The 17,324-nt window shown below is 44.6% G+C and overlaps 2 protein-coding genes across 2 annotated transcripts in view; one reads left to right on the top strand and one right to left on the bottom strand.

Annotated features, from left to right (window-relative positions):
* The window catches only part of LOC121579914 (neurofibromin-like), a 90,089-nt gene that overhangs the window by 48,867 nt on the left and 23,898 nt on the right, over positions 1 to 17,324 (top strand). The window contains exons 36-40 of the mRNA XM_041894891.1: positions 6,148 to 6,580; positions 6,858 to 7,198; positions 7,367 to 7,569; positions 7,671 to 7,864; positions 15,309 to 15,449. Coding sequence (XP_041750825.1) covers positions 6,148 to 6,580; positions 6,858 to 7,198; positions 7,367 to 7,569; positions 7,671 to 7,864; positions 15,309 to 15,449 — 1,312 coding nt within the window. The remainder of the gene's footprint in view (positions 1 to 6,147; positions 6,581 to 6,857; positions 7,199 to 7,366; positions 7,570 to 7,670; positions 7,865 to 15,308; positions 15,450 to 17,324) is intronic.
* Positions 715 to 2,757, bottom strand: LOC121579913. Its single transcript, XM_041894890.1, has 2 exons — positions 2,599 to 2,757; positions 715 to 2,299 (listed from the first exon to the last, which is right to left on the bottom strand). The coding sequence occupies exon 2, from the start codon at positions 2,293 to 2,295 to the stop codon at positions 1,405 to 1,407; it is 891 nt and encodes a 296-aa protein (XP_041750824.1). The 5' UTR covers positions 2,296 to 2,299; positions 2,599 to 2,757; the 3' UTR covers positions 715 to 1,404.

Below are 17,324 nucleotides of genomic sequence, written 5' to 3'. Positions count from 1 at the left end.
GGGGGCTGCTGACTCCAATGTTTCATAATCACGATCCTTTCACTCATTCAAATAAATATCTTCCTGTCTCTCTTTCTCTCTCACTCTCTCTACCCACACCTTCCTCTTTCCATTTCTCTGTATTTAGCTAGCACTATCACTACAGTTCCATTGACTCACTGCACCATGGAAGTGAATTGATTTTGTTGTGGTACAACGATGTTCTTCACATAGATTTTTTGCTATAATAGTTATGCACCCAATTTGAAGTCCATTCCCCCCCTACACATATTGCAGTAATGGGATAACCTTTGCATTTGGATTGAAGTTGTTGTTGGTAGTCAGTATTATGTCCTCCTCACAGACAACCCATTTAGGCTTGACATGCAATAAATCCACGCATTCATCATGTTGTCAGCCATAAGTAGCTGAATAAATATTTCAGAAAGAGGTTGGCAACACAAAGCAGGGATCCGTGGTGGTGCGGACGTTTAGAATGTGGTTTTGTGCTTCTTTGTGTTTTTTTCCCTCACTGGTCAGTGAAAACAGGGCATTCTTTCAGAGCCCAGTGGTAGTGCCCAGCAGAGAGACGGACTCACTCTGCTTACTAATGCCCAGCCTCACACTCTCTGTAATGGATCCACATGCACACTCTCACACAAACACTCATACACAATTAGCGGTCTCTCAGATACACTCTCTGTAGCAGGGAAGAAGCACTCAGGAAGCACTTGACAAGGTGTCCTAATTATTTATTGTTGTATGCAAAGGTTTGTAGACAGAAGGACAGATGGCGCTACAGTAGAAATGTTGAAACTCTTCCTTACTGTAGAGAAAAGACCAAGGAAGTGATATTGAATTGTAGTAATACATTGTGAGAGTGTTTCTGGAAGAGCTTTGTTGCTTAAAATCCTTTAAATTTAGTCTCTTTACTTGACCTGATACTACAGGTCAGTGCTGGTGGTGGGTTGGTTCTGCTTTTGTAATATCAGCAGCATTTCTATTGCATTTAGAATGTCTAAAAAAGGAGAAGTGAGGGAAATGTGACAACAAGCAAGCTGTGATATAACCACTAGACAAAATAGGAGTCATTCCACTGATCAGTGACACTGAGGATGGCTATACATTTTAACTAACACTACTTTTTGTTTTAAATATTAAACATTCTCATTACAGTCAACTTCTTCTGGTACATTGATTTGTATTACATTATCATAATAGTAATTATTTCCCAAGTTTCGAATGAGAATGCAAGCATAGTGTATAAAGCTACTGTGGTATTGAAAAATCACTCTTGTTGTCTAAGCAAACACCTGTCAGAGCAAAAGCAGATAGTCTCATTAGGGCATGCCAATAGAAGCTGTTGAATAAAACTGTGCTGTACCAATCAGTATGCGGTCTGAGAAGGTCACCATGAGTGCGCCCTCACCCCACAACCACATCACTGGAGGCCTGGGAGGAAGGAGAGGCTGTTGTGGCTGCGGGGTCAGAGGGCTCTGCAGGCTGCTTGGTGGTGGTGGTGGTGGTGACTGGGCTCTCCTGGCTGGGGGTTGCAGCTCCTGCTGCTTCTGCCGCTCCATTTTCAGCACTTCCTGATGTGCCGTTAGCCGTGGCTGCCTCCTTCTCTTCCTTCTTGGGTGTGTCCTTCGCCGTCTCATCTTTCCCTTGCACCTTGTCTTCCTTCTCTGGCTCCTCTTCCTTGCCCATCTCCCCCTCCTGCGTCTGTCTGAGCTCTGCCATCATCTGGCTTGTCTCACTGGGCTCAGAGCCAGGCCTCTCCTTGGTCCTCTGGCCAGTGCCCAGGTACCCAGCACCACTCACCAGGTCTACGTTGCTGCGGGTGGGGTGGCTGCTCATGGTGCTGCTACATGGCTGGCGCTTCAGGTGGTGGACCTGGCATAACAGCACCACAGTGGAGACCAGCAGGATGGTACACAGGACCAACAGGCAACCTGTCACTATCAGCAGGATGGTGAACTTTTTCTTCTCAAACAGACAGTTGGGGCAAGGAGTGCATTGGGCTACAGTTAGAGGTTGGCCACTAGGCTTGGTGTAGGCTCTGGATGGTGTTTTGGTGTTTACTGGGCTGTTGGTTCCAGATGTTGCGCTGGTGTAGAGTGTAGCTGGCATTGTTGATTCTGATTGAAAATCTTTGGTTGAGGTTTGATTTATTGACTTGTCTGCTTTGGTTAAACCTGTAGTTCCAGATGTTCCTCTGGTTGTGTCAAGGTTAGCCCCAGATCCTTCATTAGCAGATACTGCTATTCCCATTAGTACTACACTGTACAGCAAGACGCGGACCCGGGAGCCATTCATATTTCTGAGAAAAGAGGGAGAAAAGAGATCAGAGTGAGGTTGACTGGTAACTCTCAGTAAGTATAAAAAAACAATTTTTTATGTACTGATATTGTGCAATTTTGATCTCCCAGAAATTGAATTCAAGCGATCCGGGTCAATATAGACCGTAACCTATAAATTCTGGGAATGATGGACAAAATCTCACTATTGGATTTCCTTATGGTTAGGTTCTCAAAATAATAGACTATAGAAGTTTATTTTATTTTTTTATGACTATTTCCAAACTTTTTTTCTGTTCTTAAATATGTTGATGTCACTTACCTTGATGGAGTTGACCAGTTTGTGTGTGGTACTTCGTAATACGGGAGAATCCAGGCAAGATTGTAAAACAACTCTGCCTTATGTGTGAGCAATTTTATAAAAGAGAAATGTCTGAGAAAAAGAGGTTCAAGCCTTCAGTACGCTCGTACAGTAATGATATGTTTCCTGTACCTCTCTCACTTCTCCTTTGCTGCTTTATTTGAAGCTAATGGTAACTGCCAAAATAATGGAAACACTTGAGTAAATGAGAGATACAAAGTACACTGTGCAAATGGAATAGACAACAGGTGGAAATTATAGGCAATTAGCAAGACACCCCCAATAAAGGAGTGGTTTTGCAGTTGGTGACCACAGACCACTTCTCAGTTCCTATGCTTCATGGCTGATGTTTTGGTCACTTTTGAATGCTGGCGGTGCTTTCACTCTAGTGGTAGCATGAGACGGAGTCTACAACCCACACAAGTGGCTCAGGTAGTGCAGCTCATCCAGGATGGCACATCAATGCGAGCTGTGGCAAGAAGGTTTGCTGTGTCTGTCAGTGTAGTGTCCAGAGCATGGAGGCGCTACCAGGAGACAGGCCAGTACATCAGGAGACGTGGAGGAGGCCGTAGGAGGGCAACAACCCAGCAGCAGGACTGCAACCTCCGCCTTTGTGCAAGGAGGAGCAGGAGGAGCACTGCCAGAGCCCTGCAAAATGACCTCCAGCAGGCCACAAATGTGCATGTGTCTGCTCAAACGGTCAGAAACAGACTCCATGAGGGTGGTATGAGGGCCCGACGTCCACAGGTGGGGGTTGTGCTTACAGCCCAACACCGTGCAGGACGTTTGGCATTTGCCAGAGAACACCAAGATTGTCAAATTCGCCACTGGCGCCCTGTGCTCTTCACAGATGAAAGCAGGTTCACACTGAGCACATGTGACAGAGTCTGGAGAAGCCGTGGAGAACATTCTGCTGCCTGCAACATCCTCCGGCATGACCGGTTTGGCGGTGGGTCAGTCATGGTGTGGGGTGGCATTTCTTTGGGGGGCCGCACAGCCCTCCATGTGCTCGCCAGAGGTAGCCTGACTGCCATTAGGGACCGAGATGAGATCCTCAGACCCCTTGTGAGACCATATGCTGGTGCGGTTGGCCCTGGGTTCCTCCTAATGCAAGACAATGCTAGACCTCATGTGGCTGGAGTGTGTCAGCAGTTCCTGCAAGAGGAAGGCATTGATGCTATGGACTGGCCCGCCCGTTCCCCAGACCTGAATCCAATTGAGCACATCTGGGACATCATGTCTCGCTCCATCCACCAACGCCACGTTGCACCACAGACTGTCCAGGAGTTGGCGGATGTTTTAGTCCAGGTCTGGGAGGAGATCCCTCAGGAGACCATCCGCCACCTCATCAGGAGCATGCCCAGGCGTTGTAGGGAGGTCATACAGGCACGTGGAGGCCACACACACTACTGAGCCTCATTTTGACTTGTTTTAAGGACATTACATCAAAGTTGGATCAGCCTGTAGTGTGGTTTTCCACTTTAATTTTGAGGGTGACTCCAAATCCAGACATCCATGGGTTGATAAATTTGATTTCCATTGATAATTTTTGTGTGATTTTGTTGTCAGCACATTCAACTATGTAAAGAAAAAAGTATTTAATAAGATTATTTCATTCATTCAGATCTAGGATGTGTTATTTTAGTGTTCCCTTTATTTTTTTTAGCAGTGTATATTGAAAGCAGGTTAATCCACACAGGTGTGGTTCCTGATTTAATTAAGCAATTAACACCCCATCATGCTTAGGGTCATGTATACAAATGCTGGGCAGGCCATTATTTTGGCTACATAGGATGACAATGCCCCCATCCACAGGTCATGAGTGGCCACTGAATGGTTTGATGAGCATGAAAATGATGTAAACCATATGCCATGGCCATCGTAGTCACCAGATCTCAACCCAATTGAACACTTATAGGAGATTCTGGCGTTTTCAACCACCATCAACAAAACACCAAATGATGGAATTTCTCATGGAAGAATGGCGTCACATCCCTCCAATAGAGTTCCAGACACTTGTAGAATCTATGCCAAGGTGCATTGAAGCTGTTCTGGCCCATGGTGGCCCAACGCCCTATTAACACTCTTTATTTTTGTGTTTCCTTTATTTTGGAAATTACCCGTATTTCAGTTCATGTGTGATGTTTAGCTTGGTCATGCAGAAGCCAGAGGGTAAGCACTCAACCCAGATCTCAACCCAATTGAACACTTATAGGAGATTCTGGTGTTTTCAACCACCATCAACAAAACACCAAATGATGGAATTTCTCATGGAAGAATGGCATCACATCCCTCCAATAGAGTTCCAGACACTTGTAGAATCTATGCCAAGGTGCATTGAAGCTGTTCTGGCCCATGGTGGCCTAACGCCCTATTAAGACTCTTTATGTTGGTGTTTCCTTTATTTTGGAAGTTACCCGTATTTCAGTTTGTGTATGATGTTTAGCTTGGTCATGCAGAAGCCAGAGGGTAAGCACTGTGGTTAACACCATACAACAGGTGGGCTGTTGAGAGGAAGTGGAAACATGCTGTGTTGTCTTGGAGACAAGAAGTGTTTGTTATTATTACTAATGCTACTGTAAGTAGGCGTTATTCAACTAATGAATGTCTTGCATAGTCAGATTAATTGAATTATTTGATAATTCTGTGTGGTTGTTGTTATTAACCAAACACTTCATTGAAAGCTGTATTTTACTGTACGTTAGCCATTCCTCCTTCCTGTTTCTAATTTCTGTGTTTGCAGACTATCAAGTTCCAAGTTATGTCACGTGCTCAAGTACAGTGAAATGCCTTTCTTGCAAGCTCCAAACCCAACAATCCAGTAATCAACATCAATGTAGCACTACAAATAGCATAAGGTAGAACACAAACACACAAGAAATAAGAAGCAAAATACACAGTCAGTTCCAATACCATACAGTATTTACAATGTGCAGGGAAATGTGTGTGTAGAGTCCTGTTAGTGTGTGTAGAGTCTGTGTAGCCATTTAGTTAGCTATTTAGCTGTCTTATTGCTTGGGGATAGAAGCTTTTCAGGAGCCTGTTGGTGTCAGACTTGATGCACTGGTACCACGCTGTCTGGAAGCAGAGAGAACAGTCTATGGCTTGGGTGGCTGGAGTCTCTATCGATTTTCCGGGCCTTCCTTTCACACCGCCTGATAGAGGTCCTGGATTGCAGGGCAGTACTGATGTACTGGGCAGTCCGCACCACCCTCTGTAGCGCCATGCGATCAAGGGCGGTGCTGTTGTCGTACCAAGCAGTGATGCAACCAGTCAAGATGCTCTCAATGGTGCAGCTGTATAACTTTTTTAGGATTTGAGAGCCCATGTCTGCTTGTTAGCCCAATTCACACTGTGTCATTTTCCAACCGAGTCAAGTGTTGAACTGTGACGCAATCAGGTTGGCATGACACACACATTTCCTGTCCCCTACACCCTATTTAAATTACAATGACAACTTAAAATGCTTCTGTGACGTCCCCCTTTGCCTCTCCCTCTTCACCCTCCCAGATTCAAGACGGGCCAGATCAACGGTGACCTTCTCATCTACCACGTGCTGCTGACCTTGAAGCCCTACTATGCCAAGCCCTATGAGATTGTGGTGGACCTGACCCACGCCGGACCCAGCAACCGCTTCAAGACCGACTTCCTGTCCAAGTGGTTTGTGGTGTTCCCGGGCTTTGCCTACGAGAATGTGGCGGCCATCTACATCTACAACTGCAACACGTGGGTGAGGGAGTACACCAAGTACCACGAGAGGCTGCTGACGGGCCTGAAGGGGAGCAAGAAGCTGCTGTTCATTGACTCCCCAGCGCGGCTTGCGGAACACGTGGAGCCTGACCAGCAAAAGCTCCCTGCGGCCACGCTAGCCCTGGAGGAAGACCTCAAGGTGTTCCACAACGCCCTCAAACTGGCCCACAAGGACACCAAGGTCTCCATCAAGGTCAGGACATGAGGGAGTCAGTAGATTTATAATGTTATATGATTCCTACATACTTTTTGGGCTGTGGGAAGTAATTTGAAGTAAGTAGGGGCACAGACAGGAATGACAGGAATGTCTGAGACAAATTCAATGCTTGTCCCACGGAGGTATATGTGGTCTGAAGTCGGAAGGGTCAACCACTAAACCAGACGTTTTTTAATGACGTTAACATTTTGTAGGCCAGCTAGTATAGTGACTCCGTCTCAATGACCTGTCTCTGTGTGTCTGTTGTCCGCAGGTGGGCTCCACGGCGGTCCAGGTGACGTCTGCAGAGCGTACCCGGGTCCTGGGTCAGTCGGTCTTCCTCAACGACATCTACTATGCCTCAGAGATAGAGGAGATCTGCCTGGTGGACGAGAACCAGTTCACGCTGACCATTGCCAACCAGGGCACGCCGCTCACGTTCATGCACCAGGAGTGTGAGGCCATCGTCCAGTCCATCATCCACATCAGGACGCGCTGGGAGCTGTCCCAGCCTGACTCCATCCCCCAACACACCAAGATCAGGCCCAAAGATGTGCCGGGCACCCTGCTCAACATCGCCCTGCTCAACCTGGGCAGCTCTGACCCCAGCCTCAGGTCAGACACACAGCTGAGGAAAATAGTAATACGTGATTAGTATAGATTTTGGTGGGACTATGAGAGCTGACAGTTAGGCTTCTTTGGGATGTTTGAATTATACATCTTACTGATTTACCTTCTTTTTTTTTTTTTCTCTCCTTCCCTCTCTGTCTGTGCTGTTTGCAGATCGGCGGCCTACAACCTGCTCTGTGCCTTAACCTGCACCTTCAACCTGAAGATAGAAGGCCAGCTGCTGGAGACATCAGGCCTGTGTATCCCTGCAAACAACACCCTCTTCATAGTGTCCATCAGCAAGACACTGGCCGCCAACGAACCACACCTCACCCTGGAGTTCCTGGAAGAGTGTATCTCTGGCTTCAGCAAATCTAGTCAGTATCCTTGTTCCCGCCCTCCACACACATACGCCAAACGCACAAACACTCACTCACTCACACACACACACTGTAACATCCCTCTCTGATGTGTGTAGGTATTGAGTTGAAGCACCTGTGTCTGGAGTACATGACCCCCTGGCTACTCAACCTGGTGAGATTCTGTAAGCACAACGACGACGCCAAGCGCCAGCGCGTCACCGCCATCCTGGACAAGCTCATCACCATGACCATCAATGAGAAGCAGATGTACCCCTCTATCCAGGCTAAGATCTGGGGTAGTCTGGGACAGGTGGGGGTCTCTTTCTCCTCTCAGTATGGGTGGTAGCCCATGTATCAACCAGTATTTCAAATCAAAATCAAATCAAATTGTATTGGTCGCGTACACATATTTGCAGATGTTATCGCAGTTGCAGCGAAATGCTTGTGTTTCAAGCTCGAACAGTGCAGTAACACCTAGCAAAACAATGCACACAAATCCAAAACATAAAAATAAGAAATTAAGAAATATCAATAAAAATGGTGTGTATAGACAGTATATGAATAGAAAAGGTGCGTACAGCAGTAGTGATGAGCCATGACAAGTGGGTAAAACAGTATTTACACATTATTAAAGTGACCAGTGTTCAATGACTATGTACATAGGACGGCAGTTTCTTAGGTGCAGGGTAAGAGTACCGGGTGGTATATTGAATGTTACTGAGCCCATGCAGTGTCTGTTATTGGCTTAATGCTACTGCTGATTCATGCACTGGGAAATGGCTGAATGATTCAGTGGACTCACTGTTTAGGATTTTATAGACACTGGACAGGGACACCCTATGCTAGGGATCATCAACTACATTCAGCCATGGGCTGATTTTCTTCTGGAGCGGATGGTTTTGGGGCCGGAACTTAATTACAAATAATTTGTAGACTGCAAGAAGCCCAAACAGATATAATGTTTGACTAAAACATAATAATTTCAAACCTTGCTTACATTTGTCTCTCTATTATGCGTGGGAATACTTGGGAACAGATTTCTTAAATTAAAATCACTTGGAGCTGATTTCCTGGTGTTTTTACAGTCTATTATGTCTTCTGCAGGCCACCAGTTGGGGAACCCTGCCCTAATCCTATCAGAAATTATGAAAGTGTGTTATCCCTTACAGTGCCTTCAGAAAGTATTCATACCCCTTGAGTTCAAAATGGATTAAATAGATTTGTTTTCACACCCATCTACACACAATACCCCATAATGACAAAGTGAAAATATGTTTCAGAAATGTTTGCACATTTATTGAAAATTCAATACAGAAATATCTCATTTACATAAATATTCACACCCCTGGTCAATACTTTGTACACTGAACAAAATTATAAATGCAACATGCAACAATTTCTAAGATTTTACTGAGTTACAGTTAATATAAGAAATCCAGTCAATTTAAATAAATACATTTGGCCCGAATCTATGGATTTCACATGACTGGGAATAAAGATATCCATCTGTTGGTCACAAAAAAAAGGTAGGGGCATGGATCAGAAAACCAGTCAGTATCTGGTGTGACCACCATTTGCCTTATGCAGTGCGACACATCTCCTTCGCATAGAGTTGATCAGGCTGTTGATTGTGGCCTGTGGAATGTTGTCCCACTCCGCTTCAATGGCTGTGCGAAGTTGCATCCCAAACATGCTCAGTGAGTGACATGTCTGGTGAGTATGCAGGCCATGGAAGAACTGAGACATTTTCATTTTCCAGGAATTGTGTACCGATAAAATGCTATTGTGTTCGTTGTCCGTAGCTTATGCCTGTCCATACCGTAACCCCACCACCACCATGGGGCACTCTGTTCACAACGTTGACATCAACAAACCGCTCGCCCACACGACGCCATACACTCTGTCTGCCATCTGCCCGGTACAGTTGAAACCGGGATTCATCCGGGAAGAGCACACTTCTCCAGCATGCCACTGGCCATCGAAGTAGAGCATTTTCCCACTGAAGTTGGTTACGACGCCCAGCTGCAGTCAAGTCAAGACCCTGGCGAGGACGACGAGCACGCAGATGAGCTTCCCTGAGACGGTTTCTGACAGTTTGTGCAGAAAGTCTTGGTGTATGTGTATGTCGGTGAGGAATCAGCCCAGAACTACACGGGAGGATCTTGTCAATGATCTCAAGGCAGCTGGGACCATAGTCACCAATAAAACAATTGGTAACACATTACGCCATGAAGAACTGAAATCCTGCAGCCTCCGCAAGGTCCCCCTACTCAAGAAAGCACATATACAGGGCCGTCTGAAGATTGCCAATGAACATCTGAATGATTCAGAGGAGAACTGGGTGAAAGTGTTGTGGTCAGATGAGACCAAAATGGAGCTCTTTGGCATCAACTCAACTCGTCGTGTTTGGAGGAGGAGGAATGCTGCCTATGACCCCAAGAACACCATCCCCACCGTCTAACATGGAGGTGGAAACATTATGCTTTGGGGGTGTTTTTCTGCTAAGGGGACAGGACAACTTCCCCGCATCAAAGGGACGATGGACGGGGCCATGTACCGTCAAATCTTGGGTGAGAACCTCCTTCCCTCAGCCAGGGCATTGAAAATGGGTCGTGGATGGAGAGGGGTCAAATACTTATTTCCCTCATTAAAATGCATATCAATTTATAGCATTTTTGACATGCGTTTTTCTGGATTTCTTTGTTGTTATTCTGTCTCTCACTGTTCAAATAAACCTACCATTAAAATTATAGACTGATTATGTCTTTGTCAGTGGGAAAACGTACAAAATCAGCAGGGGATCAAATACTTTTTTCCCTCACTGTATGCCACACTTGTCACGTGGAGGGATTACAGTGGGGGAAAAAAGTATTTAGTCAGCCACCAATTGTGCAAGTTCTCCCACTTAAAAAGATGAGAGAGGCCTGTAGTTTTCATCATAGGTACACGTCAACTATGACAGACAAATTGAGAAAATCACATTGTAGGATTTTTAATGAATTTATTTGCAAATTATGGTGGAAAATAAGTATTTGGTCACCTACAAACAAGCAAGATTTCTGGCTCTCACAGACCTGTAACTTCTTCTTTGAGAGGCTCCTCTGTCCTCCACTCGTTACCTGTATTAATGGCACCTGTTTGAACTTGTTATCAGTATAAAATACACCTGTCCACAACCTCAAACAGTCACACTCCAAACTCCACTATGGCCAAGACCAAAGAGCTGTCAAAGGACACCAGAAACAAAATTGTAGACCTGCACCAGGCTGGGAAGACTGAATCTGCAATAGGTAAGCAGCTTGGTTTGAAGAAATCAACTGTGGGAGCAATTATTAGGAAATGGAAGACATACAAGACCACTGATAATCTCCCTCGATCTGGGGCTCCACGCAAGATCTCACCCCGTGGGGTCAAAATGATCACAAGAACGGTGAGCAAAAATCCCAGAACCACACGGGGGGACCTAGTGAATGACCTGCAGAGAGCTGGGACCAAAGTAACAAAGCCTACCATCAGTAACACACTACGCCGCCAGGGACTCAAATCCTGCAGTGCCAGGCGTGTCCCCCTGCTTAAGCCAGTACATGTCCAGGCCCGTCTGAAGTTTGCTAGAGTGCATTTGGATGATCCAGAAGAGGATTGGGAGAATGTCAGATGAAACTAAAATAGAACTTTTTGGTAAAATCTCAACTCGTCGTGTTTGGAGGACAAAGAATGCTGAGTTGCATCCAAAGAACACCATACCTACTGTGAAGCATGGGGGTGGAAACATCATGCTTTGGGGCTGTTTTTCTGCAAAGGGACCAGGACGACTGATCCATGTAAAGGAAAGAATTAATGGGGCCAAGTATCGTGAGATTTTGAGTGAAAACCTCCTTCCATCAGCAAGGGCATTGAAGATGAAACGTGGCTGGGTCTTTCAGCATGACAATGATCCCAAACACACCACCCGGGCAACGAAGGAGTGGCTTCGTAAGAAGCATTTCAAGGTCCTGGAGTGGCCTAGCCAGTCTCCAGATCTCAACCCCATAGAAAATCTTTGGAGGGAGTTGAAAGTCCGTGTTGCCCAGCGACAGCCCCAAAACATCACTGCTCTAGAGGAGATCTGTATGGAGGAATGGGCCAAAATACCAGCAACAGTGTGTGAAAACCTTGTGAAGACTTACAGAAAACGTTTGACCTGTGTCATTGCCAACAAAGGGTATATAACAAAGTATTGAGACATTTTTGTTATTGACCAAATACTTATTTTCCACCATAATTTGCAAATAAATTCATAAAAAATCCTACAATGTCATTTTCTGGATTTTTTTTCTCATTTTGTCTGTCATAGTTGACGTGTACCTATGATGAAAATTACAGGCCTCTCTCATCTTTTTAAGTGGGAGAACTTGCACAATTGGTGGCTGACTAAATACTTTTTTTCCCCACTGTATCTTGGCAAAGGAGAAATGCGCACTAACAGGGATGTAAACAAATTTGTGCACAACATTTGAGAGAAATAAGATTTTTGTGCTTATGGAAAATGTCTGGGATCTTTTATTTCAGCTCATGAAACATGGGACCACCACTTTACATTTTGCATTTATATTTTTGTAGAGTATCGAACCACCTTTGGCAGCGATTACAGCTGTGAGTCTAAGAGCTTTCCACACCTGGATTGTGCAACAATTGCCCATTATTCTTTTAGAAAGTCTTCAAGCTAAGTCAAAACTTTAACTCGGCCACTCAGGAACATTCACTGTGTTCTTGGTAAGCAACTCCAGTGTAGATTTGGCCTTGTGTTTTAGGTTATTGTCCTGCTAAAAGGTGAATCCATCTCCCAGTGTCTGGTGGAAAGCAGACTGAACCAGGTTTTTTGCCTGTGCTTAGCTCCATTCCGTTTCTTATAATCCTGAAAAACTCCCCAGTCCTTAACGATTACAAGCATACCCATAACATGATGCAGCCACCAATATGCTTGAAACTATGGAGAGTAGTACTCAGTAATGTGTTGTACAGTGCCTTGCAAAAGTAATCATACCCCTTGGCGTTTTTCCTATTTTGTTGCATTACAACCTGTAATTTAAATTAGATTTTTATTTGGATTTCATGTAATGGACATACACAAAATAGTCCAAATTGGTGACGTGAAATGAAAAAAATAACATGCTTCAAGCTCTTGGAACCTCAAGCTTTTGGAAAAAGTGGTGCGTGCATATGTATTCACCCCCTTTGCTATGAAGCCCCTAAATAAGATCTGGTGCAACCAATTACTTTCAGAAGTCACATAATTAGTTAAATAAAGTCCACCTGTGTGCAATCTGTGTCACATGATCTCAGTGTATATATACACCTGTTCTGAAAGGCCCCAGAGTCTGCAACACCACTAAGCAAGGGGCACCACCAAGCAAGCGGCACCATGAAGACCAAGGAGCTCTCCAAACAGGTCAGGGACAACGTTGTGGAGAAGTACAGATCAGGGTTGGGTTATAAAACAATATTCAAAACTTTGAACATCCTACGGAGCACCATTAAATCCATTATTAAAAAATTGAAAGAATATGGCACCACAACAAACCTGCCAAGAAAGGGCCGCCCACCAAAACTCACGGACCAGGCAAGGAGGGCATTAATCAGAGAGGCAACAAAGAGACCAAAGATAACCCTGAAGGAGCTGCAAAGCTCCACAGCGGAGATTGGAGTATCTGTCCATAGGACCACTTTAAGCCGTACACTCCACAGAGCTGGGCTTTACGGAAGAGTGGCCAGAAAAAAAGCCATTGCTTAAAGAAAAAAATAAGCAAACACGTTTGGTGTTCGCCAAAAGGCATGTGGGAGACTCCCCAAACATATGGAAGAAGGTACTCTGGTCAGTTGAGACAAAAAGTGAGCTTTTTGGCCATCAAGGATAACACTATGTCTGGCGCAAACCCAACACCTCTCATCACCCCGAGAACACTATCCCCACAGTGAAGCATGGTGGGTGGCAGCATCAGGCTGTGGGGATGTTTTTCATCGGCAGGGACTGGGAAACTGGTCAGAATTGAAGGAATGATGGATGGTGCTAAAACAGGTTTCAGACTGGGACGGAGGTTCACCTTCCAGCAGGACAATGACCCTAAGCATACTGCTAAAGCAACACTCGAGTGGTTTAAGGGGAAACATTTAAATGTCTTGGAATGGCCTAGTCAAAGCCCAGACCTCAATCCAATTGAGAATCTGTGGTATGACTTAAAGATTGCTGTACACCAGCAGAACCCATCCAACTTGAAGGAGCTGGAGCAGTTTTGCCTTGAAGAATGGGCAAACATCCCAGTGGCTAGATGTGCCAAGCTTATAGAGACATACCCCAAGAGACTTGCAGCTGTAATTGCTGCAAAAGGTGGCTCTACAAAGTATTGACTTTGGGGGGGTGAATAGTTATGCACGCTCCAGTTTTCTGTTTTTTTGTCTTATTTCTTGTTTGTTTCACAAGTTTTTTTATTTTGCATCTTCAAAGTGGTAGGCATGTTGTTTAAATCAAATGATACAAAAATCAATTTTAATTCCTGGTTGTAAGGCAACAAAATAAAATAAAATGCCAAGGGGGGTGAATACTTTCGCAAGCGACTGTATGTTTGAGGCAAATCCAATAACAATTGCTTTGACACATGTTTTGCAGTATTACTTTAGCGCCTTGTTGCATACAGGATCGTTGTTTTGGAATATTTTTTATTCTGTACAGGCTTTCTTCTTTTCTATCTGTCAATTAGTTTAGTATTTTGGAGTAACTACAATGTTGTTGATCCATCCTCAGTTTTCTCCTATCACAGCCATTAAACTCTTTTTTTAAAGTCACCATTTGAGTCATGATGAAATTCCTGAGCGGTTTCCTTCCTCTGGCTCACTATCCAAAGTGTAATGAATAACTTCACCATGCTCAAAGGGATATTCAATGTCTGCTTTTTTTTTAACCAATAGGTACCTTTCTTTGCAAGGCGTGGTTGAATCTGTTTTTGAAATTCACTGCTCGACTGAGGGAGCTTACAGATAATTGTATGTGTGGGGTACAGAGATGAGGTAGTCATAAAAAAATCATGTTGAACACTATTACTGCACAAAGAGTGAGTCCATGCAACTCATTATGGTACTTTTTAAGCACGTTTTTACTCCTGAACTTATTTAGGCTTGCCATAACAGAGGGGTTGCATACTTATTGACTAAAGACATTTCAGCTTTTCATTTTTAATTCATTTGTCAAAATTTTGAAAAACATAATTCCACTTTGACGTTATGGGGTATTGTGTTTAGGCCAGTGACCCAAAATCTCAATTAAATCAATTTGAAATTCAGGCTGTAACACAACAAAATGTGGAAAAAGTCAAGGGGTGCAAATACTTTCTGAAGGCACTGTATATCTACGGTGTCCACAGATCGATTTATAAGCGGAAATGTCTGTCGGAACCGGTACCAGAAAAGTCTAGGGGTGTGAATATTTTCTGAAGGCACTGTATCTAGTCATTACTAATGATTCTGTCTTCTGTGTCAGCGTCTCTGTACATTTCAGCTCTCACCAGTTATCATGCTAGCCACTGAAAGCTGCTATCTTTGTGTATTAGCATAGAGAGGGATGTTGTGGTCTGACTAAAAAATATGCTGGCTGAGAAATTACTTGAGACCAAAAAAAAACATACGCTGAGGCCCTCGCTGTGAGGTTTCTGGGTTGCATCACACCTCTGTGGGTTAGTAATGGAGATGAATTTATGGTTCGTCCTGTTGTCCCTGTTCTGTAGATAACGGACCTGCTGGACGTGGTGCTGGACAGCTTCATCAAGACCAGCGCTACAGGAGGCCTGGGATCCATCAAGGCTGAGGTCATGGCCGACACAGCTGTGGCGCTGGCCTCAGGGAATGTCAAGCTGGTGTCCAGCAAGGTGAGACGCACACACATGCACCTCAAGAATTACCACTGCAACATACACTACATGACCAAAAGTATGTGGACACCTCGTCGAACAACTAATTCCAAAATCATGGTCATTAATATGGAGTTGGTCCCCCCTTTGCTTCTATAACAGCCTCCACTCTTCCTGGAAGGCTTTCCACTAGATGTTGGAACATTGCTGCGGAGACTTGCTTCTATTCAGCCACAAGAGCATTAGTGAGGTCGGGCACTGATGTTGGACGATTAGGCCTGGCTCTCAGTCGGCGTTCCAATTCATCCCAAAGGTGTTCGACGGGGTTGAGGTCAGGGCTCTGTGCAGGCCAGTCAAGTTCTTCCACACCGATCTCGACAAACAAATTTCAGTGTGGACCTTGCTTCGTGCACTGGGGCATTGTCATGCTGAAACAGGAAAGGGTCTTCCCCAAAGTTGGAAGCACAGAATTGTCTAGAATGTCATTGAGACCATTATTCCTCCTCCACCAAACATTACAGTTGGCACTACATTCGGGCAGGTAGCCTTCTCCTGGCATTCACCAAACCTAGATTCGTCCTTCGAACTGCCAGATGGTGTAGCGTGATTCATCACTCCAGAGAACGCGTTTCCACTGCTACAGAGTCCAATGGTGGCAAGCTTTATACCACTCCAGCCGACGCTTGGCATTGCGCCTTGTAATCTTAGGCTTGTGTGCGGCTGTTTGGCCATGAAAACCATTTCATGAAGCTCCAGATGAACAGTTATTGTGCTGATGTTGCTTCCAAAGGATGTTTGGATCTCGGTGGTGGGTGTTACATCTGAGGACAAATGTTTTTTACGCGGTATGTACTTCAGCACTCGCCGGTCCCGTTCTGTGAGCTTGTGTGGCCTACCACTTCACAGCTGAGCTGTTGTTGCTCATAGACGTTTCCACTCACAATAACAGCACTTACAGTTAACCGGGGCAGCTCTAGCAGGGCAGAAATATGATGAACTGACTTGTTTGGAAAGGTCCTATGACGGTGCCACATTGAAAGCCACTGAGCTCTACAGTAAGGCCATTCTAGTGCCAATGTTTGTCTATGGAGATTGCATGGCTGTGTGCAACGGGTGTGGCTGAAATAGCTGAATCCATTTATTTTAAGGGGTTTCCACATTTTTGTATATATAGTGTATATCGTTCACACTCTTAAGGTCGATTCTGTGACTTGAGTCTAGACAAGAAAATCTGCTGCAAACATCAATACAGATCCTCCACACAAGGGACATTCTTTCCAGATTCTATCAAATGCCATGAAATATTTGTTCTGTACATTTCTTATACTGCTTTATGGCAAGATGTGATTGTGTAATGTCACTGAATTAATTGGAGTTGCTAATATATTAGCAAATGTTGATACAGATTACATTACACAAGGTGTCTGCGCGTCCTTAAAAAGTATTACATTAATTTATCTGATTTAAAGGCCTTAAAAAGGCTTAATGTCTTAAATTCAGTTTTCAAAGGTCTTGATGGAGTGACTACAGTGTTTCCCTTATATTGTGCCGCTGCTTAATTGTTACCACCATGACAAATAAATGAAAAAATATTGAACATAATACTCAAGGAGGACTTTCAAAATGTTAGAGAGCTATCCACATGTGGGCCTCTGTGTGTGCAAGTAATGTGCATGTGCCAGTGTGAGTTGGGCCGTTGCCAGAAGAGAGAGAAGGTAGCCTATAGGCCTACAATTTGATAAACAACAACACTAACTAGAGCTGGGATATAATCCGAAAAACATTATTAACCTGCTTCCTGCAATTAAGGTATCTGCCCTGTCCCTGTTTCGCTTCTGGCTCCCCCCTTTGCACACAGCGTAAAGGGAGAGATGCATTCTGATAAGCCCAAGC

The sequence above is a fragment of the Coregonus clupeaformis genome, chromosome 13, assembly GCF_020615455.1.
Source record: "Coregonus clupeaformis isolate EN_2021a chromosome 13, ASM2061545v1, whole genome shotgun sequence".
Classification (NCBI taxonomy): domain Eukaryota; kingdom Metazoa; phylum Chordata; class Actinopteri; order Salmoniformes; family Salmonidae; genus Coregonus; species Coregonus clupeaformis.
Note: the sequence above shows the minus strand (reverse complement) of the source record. Positions and strands in the feature narration are given on the sequence as shown.

Excerpts from the sequence above, each read along its gene's own strand:
- LOC121579913 (XM_041894890.1), bottom strand. The coding sequence starts at position 2,295 with ATGAATGGCTCCCGGGTCCGCGTCTTGCTGTACAGTGTAGTACTAATG.